At 48.1% G+C, this 17,077-nt stretch overlaps 1 protein-coding gene across 1 annotated transcript in view; it reads right to left on the minus strand.

Annotated features, from left to right (window-relative positions):
- The window catches only part of Hk2 (hexokinase 2), a 50,451-nt gene that overhangs the window by 29,618 nt on the left and 3,756 nt on the right, over positions 1-17,077 (minus strand). Inside the window, 1 exon segment of the mRNA NM_012735.2 lies at positions 4,760-4,922. Coding sequence (NP_036867.1) covers positions 4,760-4,922 — 163 coding nt within the window.

Raw genomic sequence — 17,077 nt, forward strand, 5'->3', positions numbered from 1 at the left:
TGTGCTATAATCCTAGCTTTCAAGAAGCAGAGGCAGCCTGATCTACACAGCACATTCCAGGCCAGCCTGGGCTACTTGGTCTTAAAAAGTAAACACACAAAAATGAAATTTTAGAAAGGAAAGGAGGGGGGGGAAAAAGAGAGAGAACTAAATCGATCATGAATCTTCAAATCAGATATTCTCCTGCCATCAATTGCTTCAGCAATGAGAATGGACAGCCCCTAAAAGTGCCACAGTTGTCCTGATTGTGACCCGGCCACAGACAGACCTGGGAGGAAAGGGAATGATATAGAGGAGTCATTTCTGCTCCTACAAGAACACCTTTCAGGTACAGGCAACAAGAGTTAGTGTAAATACTCTAGATGGAAAGACAGTCAGCATACGTGGACGTTCACAGCATGGTTAAGTGTCAGCGTGTCATGTCAGGGCGCCAGTCTGGCATAACTATAGAATATGGCACCAATTTACACCAGATACATCATGTCGAAAGCAGCTACAGCATAGAGCTGATGCGATGGGGGCTATAAGCACCTAGCAAGTGTCATTGTCAAAGTTGTCACTGGGAACTGTCTGGCTCCCAAGCAGATAAGATTGTGTCTTCAAAAGGCTTGTGTGTGAGTAACCCGAAGGGGATGGACTGTGTCTAGGGTCAAGGAGATGACTAGAGCATTGCACAACAGCCCAGCCAAGGAGCGGTGGGGGCCTGGGTTCAAGGGCCACATAAGGGGGTGGGGTGTGTGTGTGTGTGTGTGTGTGTGTGTGTGTGTGTGTGTGTCATCCTCCTGCATTGGATTACCCAGTGTAGAGGGGTAATGGGACTTCCAATGGTGACACTGGGAAAATCTTAGGCCTAGCTAACTAGACAAATGGATTGCATTGGGCTGACTCACAGGACTCCCAGACCTTCTGGCCACCCAATGCCGGAAGCGGCAAACGGCGGCATGTGCTTCCAGGTCACTCACTGATATACAAGTAGACTTCTACACTCCATTTCTGAACTGGCCCTGTAAACAATTCTAAGCCCCTAGAAAGGAACCCACCCACACCTGTCCAGAAGTCCCCACTGGCAATAAATACTGCTGTAGGACACAATTCATGGGCTATATGTAAGACCCTATCTTAAAAAAAAAAAAAAAAATCAATACAACGATGAGATGTTTGACTCAACATATGTGAATGCCACCCACTCTGGGGAGGCTATCAGTGCTGTCTTTGCTTAGATCGATCGTCAGCACCACATCATAAACCCCCTTATTAACTCGCTTGTGCACTGCTGTTGACTCAGGCCTCCGCTGCATGGATGTTGGTCTAATACACAGCAACCAAGATAAGGGGCTTCAGCAGCTAGCACAGAACCTATCACGGAGCTGGTCTGTCTCCCTTTATCGCACCTCGAGCTAGCGTTATATGGCCCGGTATCACTCTCTAATTGTCTCCTCTGCGTAAGCTTTATCTCCCTAAGGACAATTCTCCCTCTTCAAAGGCAAGCCACAGAGGCTTGGCACACCACGGCCTCACAGATCACTAAACCTAGGAGGGGACTTTGTGGATCAAACCAAATCAGAGTTCCCAAAGGAAGAATGAAGGCATTGTGCTGGGCGCGTGGGAGGAACGCGGGGGAAAAAAAATAAAACATGCCGTTAGTTAGTGGTGTGCTTCGGCGCTGGGCATTGGCTCACACCACCTGCTTGCCAGGAGACCGTCCTCGGTAAATAAATTGACTCTCCTTTTCTGTAGAGTATCTACCATTGAGACCCTGAGCGGGTTTTAGCACAGAACTGTCCGTTGTCTGGTAGACACAGTCTAGTTTCTGTTTCAGTGACTGTACCATTGCAAGGATGCTGTGATCTGTATCCAGTGACTTAGGGGGTTGTGTCTTCTCACGACCCACCATGTTGTGAGAGCTGTACTTAAGCATGCTCATTTGTGTATGTAGTACTCCTTCAGGCAAAGATGCATTTCCAATATGGTGGCATTGTAAACACGGCTGGGACTATGGGACTTAGAGGTGTAGAGTTGAACTGTCATAGGCACTTGTCACCTGTCTGTCACCCAACCCATACCACCACCACCCAGAGCTATGCACAGGCCCGGGCAGGCACATGCTCGCTCACACTCACACACCTGGTAACTCCGCCATATTCGCGTCTGACTCCCGGCTCAGCTGTGTGGACCTGGACAGATTATTTGTCCATCCAGCCCTCATATTCTTAAACAGGAAGGTAAAAATCTTTTTCTTTTAGGGGCTGGCGAGATGAGTCTGAGGAAAAGGCGCCCGCTGCCAAGCCTGACAGGCCACGTTTCACCACCCAGGACCCACGTGGTAGGAGAGAGCAGCCGTTAGCCTCCATTCTCACAGAAGTGCACACACGCACACACAAGAAAATAGACATAGGGGCTGGGGATTTAGCTCAGTGGTAGAGCGCTTACCTAGGAAGCGCAAGGCCCTGGGTTCGGTCCCCAGCTCCGAAAAAAAGAACCAAAAAAAAAAAAAAAAAAGAAAGAAAGAAAAAAGAAAAAAAGAAAATAGACATAAATGTGGAAGTTTCGTTTGAGTAAATGAATTGGAGCTAGAGAGGTGTAAGTTTATAGGAGCACTGACTGCTCCTATAAAGGACCCAGGTTCGATTCTCTGTCCCCCCCCCTAGTGTCTCAGTCTGTAACTCCAGTTCCAGTGGGCTCAAGACCCTCTTCCGACCTCTCGGGGCTCCTGGCATCCACATGGCACACAGGCAAAATACTCACACACAAAAACATAAATAAATCTTTTAAAATTAACACGGGTGGGTGCTGGGGAAACGCCCCAGCGAGGCCTATGTCCTTCGACATTTTAGGTGCTTACTTAGCGAGATACAGGCCGCCCTTCAGGAGTTGATACATTTATCAGAATGTCAAGCTGAAACACAGATGTGGCGTGACTTCCAGTCAGAATGAAACAGAGGAGTGGTCAATGTGCCAATCTAGAGGGCACAGCAGAACTCGCAGGGACCTCTCTCCCCACTTCAGGGGACTCTGAAGATCTGAGAACTCACCCATTCAGCAACTCTAACTAACAGGACACATGCTCAGTGCCAGGCTCCAGCAGGTCACAAGGCCTCAACAAATATTCTTATTTTAGGAACTGTACACAGTCTTCTTAAGCCAGATCCAAGAGACTCTCAAAAGGTGTTCCCCAAGGACACACAGGGATCCAAGGTCAGGTTCCAACACAGACCGGCCCACCACAGCCCCCCGCCGGCTGCTCAGCCCCTCCCTCCGGCTCTCAGAATCTGCTTCCTGCCCCGCAGATAAAGACCTCGCTCACACCAGCACTCCCACTTTCGTGGACCCCACAGACACCAGTCAAGAACATGGGTGACTGCTGTGGCAAATGAACAAGGCTTTGCCAGTGCTGGGTTCCAAAGCCAGCGTGCAGGTTCAGCCTCCTGGCATTCTCTTAGAATCTTCTCTCCCCGCCCATCAAAACCCCCACCCCCTGGGACCAGACTACGTCTCCAGACACCCAACCTGTGCTGAGGAACTGACACGGGTGGGGAGATTCTGTTCATGCCCTCAGAAACCTCCATCACCTCCACCATATCAACAAAAGCGAAAGGCCCTCTGGGAATTATTTAGCCTCACTTAGGAAGACACAAATTCAAGGCTATACAAACACTAGTACATGCTTTAGGGGAGAAGGCTCTGTAACGGCCTACAATTTGGGCACCAGGCAGGCTAGATGTTTGTCTCCCCAAAAAAGTCAAATGACACTCTTTCCAACATCAATCTTGCTTAGTGGCATCGTAAGAGAAATTATCCAAATAGGAGAGATTAAACAAAGCTCAACCAACAGCTTCCCTCTTTAGTCGTAGGGGCTGGAGAGATGGCGCAGCAGTCAAGAGTAATTAATGGCTGGGTTACTTCATAAATAAATTGAGTTAAGAGGACCTGGATTCGGGGGCTGGAGAGATGGCTCAGTGGTTAAGAGCACTGACTGCTCTTCCAGAGGTCCTGAGTTCAATTCCCAGCAACCACATGGTGGCTCACAACCATCTGTAAAGAGATCCGATGCCCTCTTCTGGTGTATCTGAAGACAGCTACAGTGTACTAACATAAAATAAATGAATAAATCTTTAAAAAAAAAAAAAAAAAAGGACCTGGATTCAATTCCCAGCACCCAATGGCAGTTCACAACCCTCTGTTCCAGGGAATCTGGTGCCTTCTGGCCTCTTCGGGCAGACACCTATGTGGTGTACATGCAGGCAACCCACTCATACATATAAAAAATAGACAGGTATTTAAAGAAGTATTACTGGGATAAGCACAGTGGCTCTTCCCATTCTTCCCAGTTCACTTTAACTTACAGGACTGTTTAACGGGGCTCATGAAACAATGGAAGGGCTATGAAGGGCACTGGTGCCTACAGAATGTGCCATCAACCACAGTTGCCATGGTTAGCCACCACCACTCTGCTACCTGTATGGGACTGGGAAAGCCAAACTGAGAGGAGAAGCTTTGTTCAGCACAGGAGCAGAAAACAAACGGCTGTCAGTGGTACACAGGGAGCACTGGTTTGACTGTGGCTGTCCAAGTGGTCAGATGGCCATCCCATCCCATAGCCTTCTGGTCACCTCCCAGTGATGGCATCAGCTTTCATCGACTTAAACCTTGCAAGAGGCCTTGACTGAGATTAGTTCTATGTCCCTGAACAAAGTCTAGAATAGAGATCCTTGGAGCAGTCACACCCATACCCACCCACACCCACCCACACATTCAGTACCTGTCCCATCCGGAGTTGACCTCACAAAGGTAGGCAACATTTTCACAGCTGCTGTAGGGTGCGTGGTAGCTCCTAGCCCTTTCTCCATCTCCTTCCGGAACCGCCTAGAAATCTCCAGAAGGGTCTCATCTGAGAGACGCATGTGGTAGAGAAATTGGTCAACCTGAAAGGGGGGAGGGGACAAGAATAGATTACATGAGCTACAGTTTAGATATATGTCATTACCCAACTTTTCAAAACACTCTAGTCAGCCTTGTAACCCAAGCACTCAGGTGGCTGAGGCAGGAGGATTGCAAGTTCTAAGGCAGCCTGGGCAACACAGTGAAACCCTGTCTTTTTTCTATTCTCTTAAGCTGGCCGCTGAATTTCCCTGCACACCGGAGAGCACTTCCTAGCACATACAAGACTATCTGAACCCCAGCAATTCAAGAAACAGGACAGCAAAACCTGCCAGGCCCGGTGCATTCCTAAATTCTAGCACTTTGGAGGAGAAGCAGGATCAGTTCAAGGCATCCTTCTGACAGGTTAAGTCCAATGGCTACATAAACTAATGCCCCCCCCCAAAGTTTTAATTACTAGAGAATAGAGAATTGCAGGAAGATAGTTGGGGGATAGGAGATTTTCAATTAAGTTAAATTGAGAACACACACACACACCCCAAGCATCCTATAGCAGAGGCTCATGGCCTCCCTCTTCTTTTTTTTTTTTTTTGGTTCTTTTTTTTTCGGAGCTGGGGACCGAACCCAGGGGCCTTGCGCTTCCTAGGCAAGCGCTCTACCATTGAGCTAAATCCCCAACCCCGGCCTCCCTCTTCTTTTGCTGCCCAAACTGGCCTTCACCTCAGTCCTGTCAGTGAGGTCACCCACACCCCAGGGCCAGCAGCCATCACCTCCTCCCCAGATTTTATAGTCCCCAGTTCTTTTTTTAACTCCATCAGTTTCCCAACCCCCACCCAGACATTCCTGGGTTCCCAGTTTAAAATCTGTTAGGTGTTTCCCACTCTGGTGATCTGAATAAGAAAGAATGGCCCTTGGATGGTCCTAGATTGGAATGCTTAGTCTCCAGGGAGGGGGAGATTAGGAAGGGCAGCCTCAGGTGAGGTCTAGTAGGTGAGGTCTTGTAGGAGGAATTCTGTCCCTGGGGGTGGGCTTGAGGCTTCAAAAGTCCACCCCAGGCCTAATGTCTCCTCCCTCTCCCCCTCCCTCCCTCCCCTCCTCTCCTTCCCTCCCTGTCTCCAGTGCCACACCTGTCTGATTCACACCACAGTGATAATGGACTAACCTCTGAAACTGTAAGCCAGTCCCCAATTAAATACTTTCTTTTATAAGAGTTGCCTTGGTCATGGTCTCTTCATGGCAATAGAACAGAGGTGACTAAGGCAATCATTAAGCATCCTAGCCCCCACATAAGCTAGCCCTGCCCATCTCCTAACCATAGGGCATGTCTCTGGTCACGTGACGTTCTTTCTCTGGTATAAATCCAATCTGTGCACCTTAGCATTAGGAACCCTGAATCTATAGGTCCATGCCATCCTGCCAGCCTTGAAGACCTCTTTCTCTCCAGAGCCTGCCCTGGCCCTCATGAAGATAAGTTAGGCCTCCCAGCCAGTCCAAGGACTCAAGCTCTTTCTTGCCCGGTACCTAATCCACAATTTGGAAACAATGCTACTGGCCTTCCAATTTAGTTACACTCTGATAAACCCACCCAACAGGCATTTAACCCTAACTTCGTAAACACCACAGACAGGAGAAAGGAGTCATATTTTGTGACTTGGGGCTGCTTAGGAGCTGACTGGCCAGAAGGGAGAGACTATCAGAAACACAGACACAAACAGTTGCCACAAATGTGAAACGTCTCTGAATGAGAGCCCTAACTTTGCTATTTCCGGGGAGACGAGAGATACAGAATCTCCAGACACCTCTCCACCATTTGCCAAGGAAGTAGACGAAATTCCACAAAGCCAGGACAGAGCCCGCACTGCCTTGTGATGAGTCCCTATGCTGCTTCCAAAGTTAAGGCTACAGAAGAGCAAATTCCCCCACAATCTCACTGCTTGCAAGGTAAGCGCTTTACCCACTGATCTGTCCCCCGCCCCATCTTTGAGGTTCTAATTGCTAATTGTTCTCATTCTTAACTCCAAGAATGAAGTTAAGAGGCTGCTGTTTATTGAAGGCCTGTTACCCTTTGCTCAGTAGATGTACCTTTCTGTAGCAGATTAAAATGATAAAGTCAATGTAGCCATTAACAGTAGGTAAACATTTTTAGCATAGCTTAACCTAAGGCACCACCTGACTTGATCAGCATTGTCTGCAGTAGAGCATCCACAGATGTGTGCTAGCAATTCTAATGCCACAAACTTCCTAAGCATGGCACGGGTTCCCATTCATTGCTGGGTGGGTGCCCTGCCCTGGATGAATGGCAGCCAAGAGAAATGGAAATGGGAAACTAGGTGCAGCCTCAAGGAATGAATGCAGTTTCCAGAATCTTCCCACTTGTCCCCCAGAGCACAGCCATAGGGAAGAAGTGCATACAGCCTGGAGTCACAGAAGGTCTGCCCCACCCCCCCACCCCACACCTAGATTTTACTTTCAGACACCAACCAATCAAAACACATCCTTAGGGTGCCCTAGTAGGTTGACTAGCATAAAAGTTGATAGCTAGTGTCTCTTTTACCTCAAGAATTGCCTAACATCATGCTGAGTACTTTCAAGCCAGTGCCCAGCTCAGTGTCCCTCAGCCCCACTCTGGTCACAGTTTAGAGCCCTGTCTTCAATCACAGCTAAATCGGTCTCTGATAACTTCTGCTTGGTCTCCATCCTGCCACTTGTGATAAGAGTTCCCAACTTGGCTGCAATCCAGGATCACGTGAGGTGCTTTCAGAAGCTTTTGTTTTGGCGTGTGGTGTGTGTGTGTGTGTGTGTGTGTGTGTGTGTTCGCGTGCACGTGCAATCTTTATTTCCTTTCATTTTTAATTTCTTTGACTTATTAGTTTGGTTTTTTTGTTTTGATTTTGTTTGGGGGAAAGGAACAAGTTGGGTAAGGAAGTGGGGAGGACCTGGGAAAAGATATGATCAAAGTATATGAAAAAAATTAATAATAAAAACAATAACAATAAAGAGGCCCTGAGTGCAGGCGGTGCCAGTCTGTTGTGATCTTAGCACTTGGGAGCCGTAGGCAGGAGGAACAGAAGTTCCAGGTCATCCTTGGCTACATTGAAAGTTTGAGGATGGCCCAGGCTCTAAGCATCCGTTCCAAGCTGACCAAATGGACACCCTAGGACTGAGGGTTCCAATATCCTCACCCTTCTAGTGAGTAGGTTCCTGCACTGTCAATAAAGTGATCATGGCTGGACAGGTTCTTCTAGTCAGTGTTGCTTTAGGGCATTTTCTTCTATTCTGTCGAGTCTTTTGACTCAAGCAGTAATCCCAGCAAACAGGAAACTAAAGCAGGAAAAACAGCAACAAGCTGGAAGCTAGCCCCAACTGCAGAATAACTTCTAGGCCAGCCTAGGCTAGAGGGTAAAAACTTGCCTTTTAAAGGAAGGGGCAAGCAATGGGGACAAAAAGTGCTTGTCTTGCAAAGATAAGGACCTGAATTCCACCCTCAAGAACACATATTTTAAACAGCCAGGGGGCTAGAGAGATGGTTCAGTAGTAAAAAAGAGTGCTGCTTGTTGTTCCAGAGGACCAGGATTCAATTCCCAGCATCCCCATGGTACTTCAGAACAGGGTAACTCCAGTCCCAGAGCATCTAACACCGTCTTCTGGGCTCCTGTGCACCGGGCATGCCCAGGATACAGACATTCACAGAGGAGACACCCGTACACTTAAAAGGAAAAAAGAAGGGGCTGGGGATTTAGCTCAGTGGTAGAGCGCTTACCTAGGAAGCGCAAAGCCCTGGGTTCGGTCCCCAGCTCCGGGAAAAAAAAAAAAAAAAGGAAAAAAGAAAAAGCCAAGCATGATGCATACGCTAGGAATCCCAGCATGGGAGGTGGATGGAGACAGGCAGACAGCCTAGCCTAGTTAGAAAGTTCCAAACTTTCTAATAGTTAGAGACTGTCTGAAAAAAAATTAAAAATGAATTACAATTAAAAAACCCAGTCCTGTCCTACGGCCTCCACATACATGTACACATGGGAGTGCATGAGCATGTGCACACAGGAAAAGAGCTGAAAGTTGGGACGTTAGGCCAAAGGTGAAATAACCAAGTGTTGATTGACTCCATACTTGTCACACTTGGAGAGACAAAGCTGGCACTGTCTGGGAAGAGACTTAAGTAGTTGGGACCAGCAAAGGGGAAACACTCAGGCCAATTCTGGCGGCACAGCACATACACATTCCATAACATTGACAAGTCTGACAGCATTTTCACTATAAAATGGGGTGCAGAGTCCTCCACAGCCAAGGCAGAATTGAGGTGCCAAACACAAACAAAGCTCTCCAACTGTCCCCTTTCCTTCTGCCCCTTCCTCTTCTAGAAACCTCTCTGCCAAGTGGCACCCTGAGAGGGCCAAAGGCAATGCTCAACACTACTTGAGCAAACTCAAGCTTTTACAAAGCAGGACTCAATTTCCCCAGACTGTCTTCTTTCTCCTCTTTCTGTGTTGGTAGGTTGGGGGCAGGCAGGGCAGAGGGAGGGAGTTGGGGGGTGAGGGGGTACTTCCCTTTAGGCCTCTATCTGAATAGAAGGCAGAAAACAGAAGGCTTCCTTGCTGATGGGGGAGTCTCAGGCAGGCCTGAGCAAAGCTGGCTGGCTGGGGTCAGGGAAGAAAAGGCTGTCAGGTTACCCAAGGCAAGGGTGTGTTAGAGATAGCATTTCTAACTGATAGCAGTTCAGCAAGGCTGAAGAGATTAGAACTTCCTCCTCATTGGGCAATGCGGGTCAGTTTCATTCCTCCCCACAACACCAGTCTGACCTGACTCTTCCTCCAGAGTTAGAGGTGAAGACAGGACAAACTCTAAAGAAAAGCAAACACCATGCAAAAGGGAAACCAGCATCATCCAACCTTTAAAATACTCCACGTGGCTCCAGACCCCCACAAATGGGGGAAGGATGGAGCTGGCTCCGTGTCACACATCTACCAGCACTAACTAAGGAGGCTAAGCCAGGAGAATTACAAGTTCAAGGCCAGCCTTGGCTACACAAAACAAAACAGAAATCTAGGGAAGGAAGAAACACCAAGATCACTGGAGCATTTTAAGTCGGCCACTTTGCTGACAGATCTTCTCTTGGTCACTCAATCCCTGGCATGGTGTGGCATCAGAACGTCTGGCCACTACACTTTCTGCTATAGGCCAGTGACATGAAAACCTGATTCCTGAAGGGCCCTGTCCTTTGGCCTTGATTGTCAAGAGGGACAAAGTTCTGCACTTAACTCCTGCTGATGCCTTGGTCAAGAAATCCTTTCACCAAAGCTAACCTGAATCACCAAATCCTCCGAGGACACGCCTTCCTGGGAGAGACTTGAGGCGATCAAACAGGATAAGTGACTGCACCAGCTTCAATACATCAGAGCAAATCCGTGAGGGAGCCAGAAACGCAGCTGCTGACCCCACCCCACTCTCCAGTCTTTGGCCGTTTCCATTAATCTTTGGAACATTTTTATCCACTGGTCCAGGAAGGATGGCTTCAAGTTCAAGGCCTACCAGGTTTCTTACCACTTAGGTTTGTCCTGAAGAAACAACTACATGAGCTCCAGCCTCAGCTCCAGCCTGGCCTCCTACAGGACAGTTAAGGGGAAGGGCCCTGCCTTTTGCAAGTGGCTTGGTCTTGCTCCTTTGAAATGAAGGAATGTGAGGTGTTATCACACAGCATGCAAACATGCCACTGGCCACCACCTACATCTGTCTTGTGACAGATGTGTGTCACAAGATGATCTGTGAAAAAAGAGGCAGGCGCAGGCGCAGGCGCAGGAGGGAGCAACCCACACTGGGAGTCCATTCGCATGAATCCAAAAGCAGATCTATAGTGTTTGTGGATAGAAGCCATGACTGTCCCAGGTTCAGTGGTGGAGGCAGGAGAATCAGAATTTAAGCTTGGGCTACAGTGAAAAGCTTGCCTAAGAACAAAAATTTTTTATATAGGAAAAAAAAAAAAAAAGACAGTGATAGCCCTTTCAGAGAGCGAGAGGGTTAGTGGTGCCAGTCAATCAGACAATGGGGTGACTCTGGTGATACTGGATGGATAGAGATGCTATCCAGACCATACTTCAGTTTAGAAAGTTAGGAAGACTGAATCTGATGGCACAGGCCTACAATCCCAGCCAATCTCAGAGTTGTAGGTTTGATCCCCAATCATACAAAATAATTTAAAATACCAGACCTGTAGGATGGCTTAGTGGGTAAAGGAGATTGCCGCCAAGCAGAATGACCAGGAACCCACATAGTATATAATCTATCCTGACTTCCAAGTATGCACTGGAGCGTGAGGGCACACACAAATTTAAAATATATACTTGCTATGTACATTAATTTTATATATAATCGATACTGTTTTGTATGGCACATATCTGTAATCCCAACACTCGGGAGACTCAGGCAGGAAGAGCTCAAGATCAGGGCCAGCCAGCCTGGGCTACACAGACTGTATAAGAGAGTAAAGAGAAACAAAAGGACTTGTCCCTAGCCTACCTGCTTTGCACAGTCAAAGCACCCAGGAGACCCAAGGGGTCAAGAGGACACACCCTGAACACACATAGCCTTCCACTGACCATGTGCTGACACAGGCTTGCTGCATAGTTTCAAAAGAATCTCATATATATATATATATATATATATATATATATATATATATATATATATATATATATATTTGTTTCTGCATTATTCCTTTGGCAATGTTTTATCACCAGCCTTTGACAAGGAAACCAAGGCTTGGAGAAGCTTCCCCCAGACCACAATCCTAGCGCCTGGCAAGGCGCACAACATCAGGTGGTCGGTCCAGTAGGCACCCCAACCTGGGGCACAGGTGTGTCCACCCTGGTTGAAAGCTGGCAATGGTGTCCATGTCCTCACTAATTATAATGCTCTCAGGCTCCTCCCAGCAAGGCCAAGGCTGTGCAGAGAGCAGCAAATGTACGCCAGGGAGAGAAGGCGAGGTGACTGATCAAAGAGTTAGGGGTGAGCCGGGGAAGAGGACGAAAGGGTAAGCTGCACCCCCTGCTTCCTAAACCCAACTGATGGAAAATAACAGATCTGCTGAATTGAATGCTTTCCTCAAATGGGGAAGAGGAGGTTCTTTGCTGGGGTGGCCCTGCCACCTTGGGGAGGCTCCAGCCCTGACGGGTATTCATGAGCCCGAAGCATACAGTGAATGGGGAGAGTAGGGAGCATACAGGCCACTCCTCCAAGATCCAGTTGCCCCGTTGTGAGTCACAGGCCTTCCTTTCCTGTTCGGCCAGTTCTTACTCTCAACCACAGGGAATGAGACAGACAGGGCCTTGGCACTTGCCGAGGGGCCAGGAGACGTGCACTGGGGATACCCAGCCTGGGTTAACCAGTACCCAGGTTAGATATTCCTTGCTGGAGGAAGGCGGATGGTGCAACAAACAAACAACAGGCCCCAGTTTGTGTGACCCTGGCTTGGTCCATGAGCTGACTGAACAGCAGATCAAGTGTGCCAGGGCTGGGCCGGAAGACACCAGGGTAAAGGACACAGCAGACTGCCAACAAGAAGCTCAGTCCGGAGCAAGAGGCCAATACGCTAACAAAGACGTACAAACCCAAGGTGACAAACAGTAGTTTCCCTTGCTATGACCACTTTCTGTTTGTTTGTTTACTTGCTTGCTTGGGTCTTTGAGATTGTAGCCCAGGCTACCCTCAAACCAAAGGCAACCCCCATGCACTGGTCACCCAAGTGCTAGTATTTCGAGTGGGTGGCACAGTTAGCTTTTATTTTTTTAAGCCAGTGTATAGTAATCATTTTAAGAGATGATAGGACAGAGGTATATAGTTCAAGGTCTCAACCCTAGAAGAATTAGAGCAACCATGGAACCCTGAAGAGTGGGAGATAGTATCTTTCCTGAGAAAAGCACTACCAAATGGTTATCCAGTACCACACGGAGAGCCCTGAAAACACAAATCCAGATAATATCACTGTATAGACTGAGCAGACTGTATTTCGTATTTGTACATTTAGGAAAATATATGTATATATTTATATACATACATTCACACACACTATATATATACATATATATATATGCATATACAAATGTATACAAGAAAATTCATGTACAAGAAAAAAGCCATGAATCTAAAAGAAAGCAAGAGGAGGTACAAACAGGGCTGGAGGGAGAAAAGCAAAGGGAGAAATGATGTAATTATACTATAATTAAAATAAACATATATATATGATTGCGTTGCAGTGGTGGTGCACATCTTTAATTCCAGCATTTGGGAAGCAGAGAGGCAGGTGAATTTCTGTGAGTTAAAGGTCAGCCTGGTCTATAGAGTAAGTTGCAGGACTACAGTGTGTAGTCAGGGCTGCAAAGTGAAAAACCCTGTCACACACACACAAACACACACACACACACACACACAGAGAGAGAGAGAGAGAGAGAGAGAGAGAGAGAGAAGAAATGATCTCCTGTCTCAATGCATGTCCTTCCTTCATTCTCAGGCCCTCTGTCCTCTTGCCACTCCCACTTCTTCTGGTCCCTTCTTGTTCATAAATGGCACCCCTTAGACTTTCATGTTAGTTTTTAAAATCTAGATTGTGCTTATGAGATGTGACGTGTATCTTTCTGAGTCTGGCTGGCTTACTTCACGATTATCTCCAGTTCCATCCATTTTCCTGCAAGGCAGAAGATGACTTCATGTGTAACTGCCACATTTTCTTTAGCCACTCATGCTGACGGGCAGGCATGAGGGTGTCAGTAACTTGGCTGTTGTGAGTAGTGGCTGCAATTAACATGAGTGCGCAGACATCTCGGTTCAGGCTGACTAGACACCTGTCCCTCTCATCCTCACTAGATCCAGAAGACCACAAGCACCAACTCAGTCTTGGCCGTATGTGATGATGTTAGCAGCTCCCCTTACTCATGAGCTCCTATTCGAGAAGGCTTGGCTATGGTTACCAGCACAGGACTATGACATTGGGAAAGTGAAGATCTAGCTACTCCAGCCTAACAGGAGCTCATGTCTGACCGTGCTCTGCAGACCCCTGCTCACTATGGGATGCTGACACCATTTCCTCCATCTTCACCTGCCTGTCCTACCTACCATGCTTCGTTCTCTAGGTCACACTTCACCCTCTCCAGACAGCCCAGGCCAGGGACCATAATCGGCCTTGCAGATTCCTGTCTCACAGCAACATCTCCTCTCTCATTCTTGTCTGTGGCCACTGTCCACCTGCAGGATCAAACCTCTCTTGGCCTGTCTCTCTGCTCCAAGTACAACCCAGGACTCCCTCCCAACAAGACCACACCTAACACAGGCAAGACACCCAGACATGCCCACATGCCCAAGATCACCTTTGGCTGACCGTGGAAATGGCAAGACTATATACACAGTGCTTGCTTTTACTCTCCAAGGTGGCCCAGTCTCAGGCAATGAGTTAAAGAGTCCCACAGTGACAGCCCACAAAGTAAATCAGGGCTTTGTTCTAAAGGAACCAACACACAAGGAGGACACTGAAGCAAACAGGGCAGGGAGTGGGAAACTGAGTTCCAGATTCAGGGATTTGGGAGTTTAGACCTGTCTCCTGGTACACAGCAGCTGGTGTCTTTGCCATAAAAGGGCTTGGATGACATCATTCCAAAGGTCCCTTTCCCACTAGCACCTGACTCACACCCCAATAAAACAGTCAACCATCTCCAGTTGTCCCTGGCTTCTCTGTGCTGGGAGTTAAGTGCATGGTTCTGGAGTGAGGCTGCCTGCCTGGATTGACATTCTGCCTTGCCCTTGGGCAGTGTACTGACCTGGTGTCCCCTACCTGACTGACATAACAGTATCTCGTGCAGTACAGGTGGCCTGAGATATGTCAGGGCATCGTGTCTGACGAGCCAGCTTCTACTAAGTACAAGTGATGTTTATCTTTAAGATCTTCATAGGAGAGCCAGTACCAGGTGTCTCATACATAAAATATCCCAGGTCTCCAGAGGGAGGCTGAGGCAGGAGAGGATTGCCAGCCTGAATTACATAGTGAGTCCCCAAGACAGCCTGGGCTACAGTGTAAAACCTTGTCTCAACCCTCCCTCCAATAAAGAGCTTTATAGGGGAAAGGAACGGATGAGTCTGGATGACTTTGTACAAAGCACTGAACCAGGAAAGACTCGGGCAGTAGGAGGAGCCGCTCAGCCGGGAAAGGAAATTAGCCTCAATGCCCTCACTGAACCCCCATTAAAGTAGTCAGGTGTTTTATCTGTCTTTATCCCTTCTTTTATCAGGCAATAAAGATGCTGAAAGGAAAGGTTGAGTTCGAGGGATTTTAAGATCACGGACTGCCCTATTCCTCCACAGACAGGGATGCTGGGTACACAGGCAAGAGACCATGAGAGAAGAAGGTGGGCAGGTGGGTTGGCCCCCTTACCCAGAGGACTTCTGGGACAGGCTCTGAGATAAAGTTTCAAGAAAGGAATATCCAGAAATCTAGAAACAGAAGCACTAAGCAATTATGGCCACCCATAAAATGAGATTCTCTGCAACTCAGGCCAAAACTCTAACTAAAGTATGAAACCCACTCAAAACATACAGGGATAGGATGGGGTGGGGGGTGGGAGGTCACATCTGGCACTCTGGTGTTAAAAAACTGATTGTCATGAGTTTGGGACTAACCTGGGCTATCTAGGGAGTTCCAGCCCAGCCTGTCCTCCCACCCACCCCCCGCCACACACACATACACACACACACACACACACACACACACACACACACACACACACACACACGCACACAAAAAGCCAGGTGGCTAGAGATGAAGTTTGGTGAAAAGTGCTTGCCTAGGACCCTGAGTTTAATCCTTGGCACCTCAAAAAGTAATAATAAAATGTAAGAGTGGAGACTCTGGGTTCCCTGCAGAGACTGAATAATTTGGGGCTCTCCAAGGTCAGTGAGAAGGAAAATCCTCAGCAGCCCAGGGGCATACAAGATGCAAAAGCCCTGCAGTAGTTCTAGGAGACCCCATCTAATATAATAAACCAAAAGAATGAGGGTATGACAGTCCCCTCTGGTCCCTAAGGGAAGTGTCCCAAATCCAGGGTAGCCATCTTTCTTGGTCTAGTGAGCCCACCTCTAAGGTTTTCCCCAGTGGCAAGACTATGCACAGGGCTTGCTTTTACCCCGGGGCAGATGATGGGAAGCAAAGGCAGTTCCCAGCGGTGCACGCTTTCTACCTGCCCTGGGCATCTCTGCCCCTTTGCTCCTGGGAAAGTTCCTGGAAGTCAGTTACTTCAAGGCAGGTACAGGGTTCCCTAAAAGAGAAGATCTTCAACCTGGGATGCCCCAGCAGACAGTCAAGACCTTTGAGTATGGGTGTCAGTTCCCCCAGAAAGAATGCAAGTTAAAGGGCTGGAGAGATGGCTCACAGGTTGAGAGCACTGGCTGCTCTTCCAGAGGTCCTGAGTTCAGTTCCCAGAAACCACAGGGTGGCTCACAACCATCTGTAATGGGATCCCATACCCTCTTCTGGTGTGTCTGAGGACAGCTACAGTGTACTCATACAAATAAAGATAAATAAATATTTTTTAAAGACGCAAGTTAAAGAATATTTTCTACGGGTTGGGGATTTAGCTCAGTGGTGGAGCGCTTGCCTAGGAAGCGCAAGGCCCTGGGTTCGGTCCCCAGCTCCGGGGGAAAAAAAAAAGAATATTTTCTAGTTGGCCCTACTCTGGACTTCATCTTGCAACCTCTCCCAAGAACCAATGCCTCTGACCCTAGGAAGTTTCCACCAACCTTTTCCCCCCAGCTCAAATGTCTAATTGGTGTAGAAAGCATGTGTTTAAAACTCCCAGGAACAAGGATCCCACCCATAGCTTTCTAGTTGGCTCCACCCTGTGAGTCTGCCCTTCAGTGAGGGGTAGGGGCTTCTTCTGAAGGCTGTGCTCTCACCACCTCAAATTGCCAGGAGACCAGGAGACACACTGTTGAAAGCTGGGGGCTAGCTAGCTCACGCGGGCAATCCCAGCAACTGAGAGACAGAAACAGGAAGATAGATCACCAAGAGTGCTAGATCAGCTTGGAGTACAGAGAGACTGAAGGAATGAGGTGGAGGCTTCGGGGGAGGGAAAAAAGGAAGGAAGAAAAGAACAAAGGGGGTATGGTCATGCACATCTTTAACCCTAACACCCAAAAGGCAGAGATATGTGGATCTCTGAGTTCC

Source organism: Rattus norvegicus, chromosome 4, assembly GCF_021556685.1.
Source record: "Rattus norvegicus strain SHRSP/BbbUtx chromosome 4, alternate assembly SHRSP_T2T, whole genome shotgun sequence".
Classification (NCBI taxonomy): domain Eukaryota; kingdom Metazoa; phylum Chordata; class Mammalia; order Rodentia; family Muridae; genus Rattus; species Rattus norvegicus.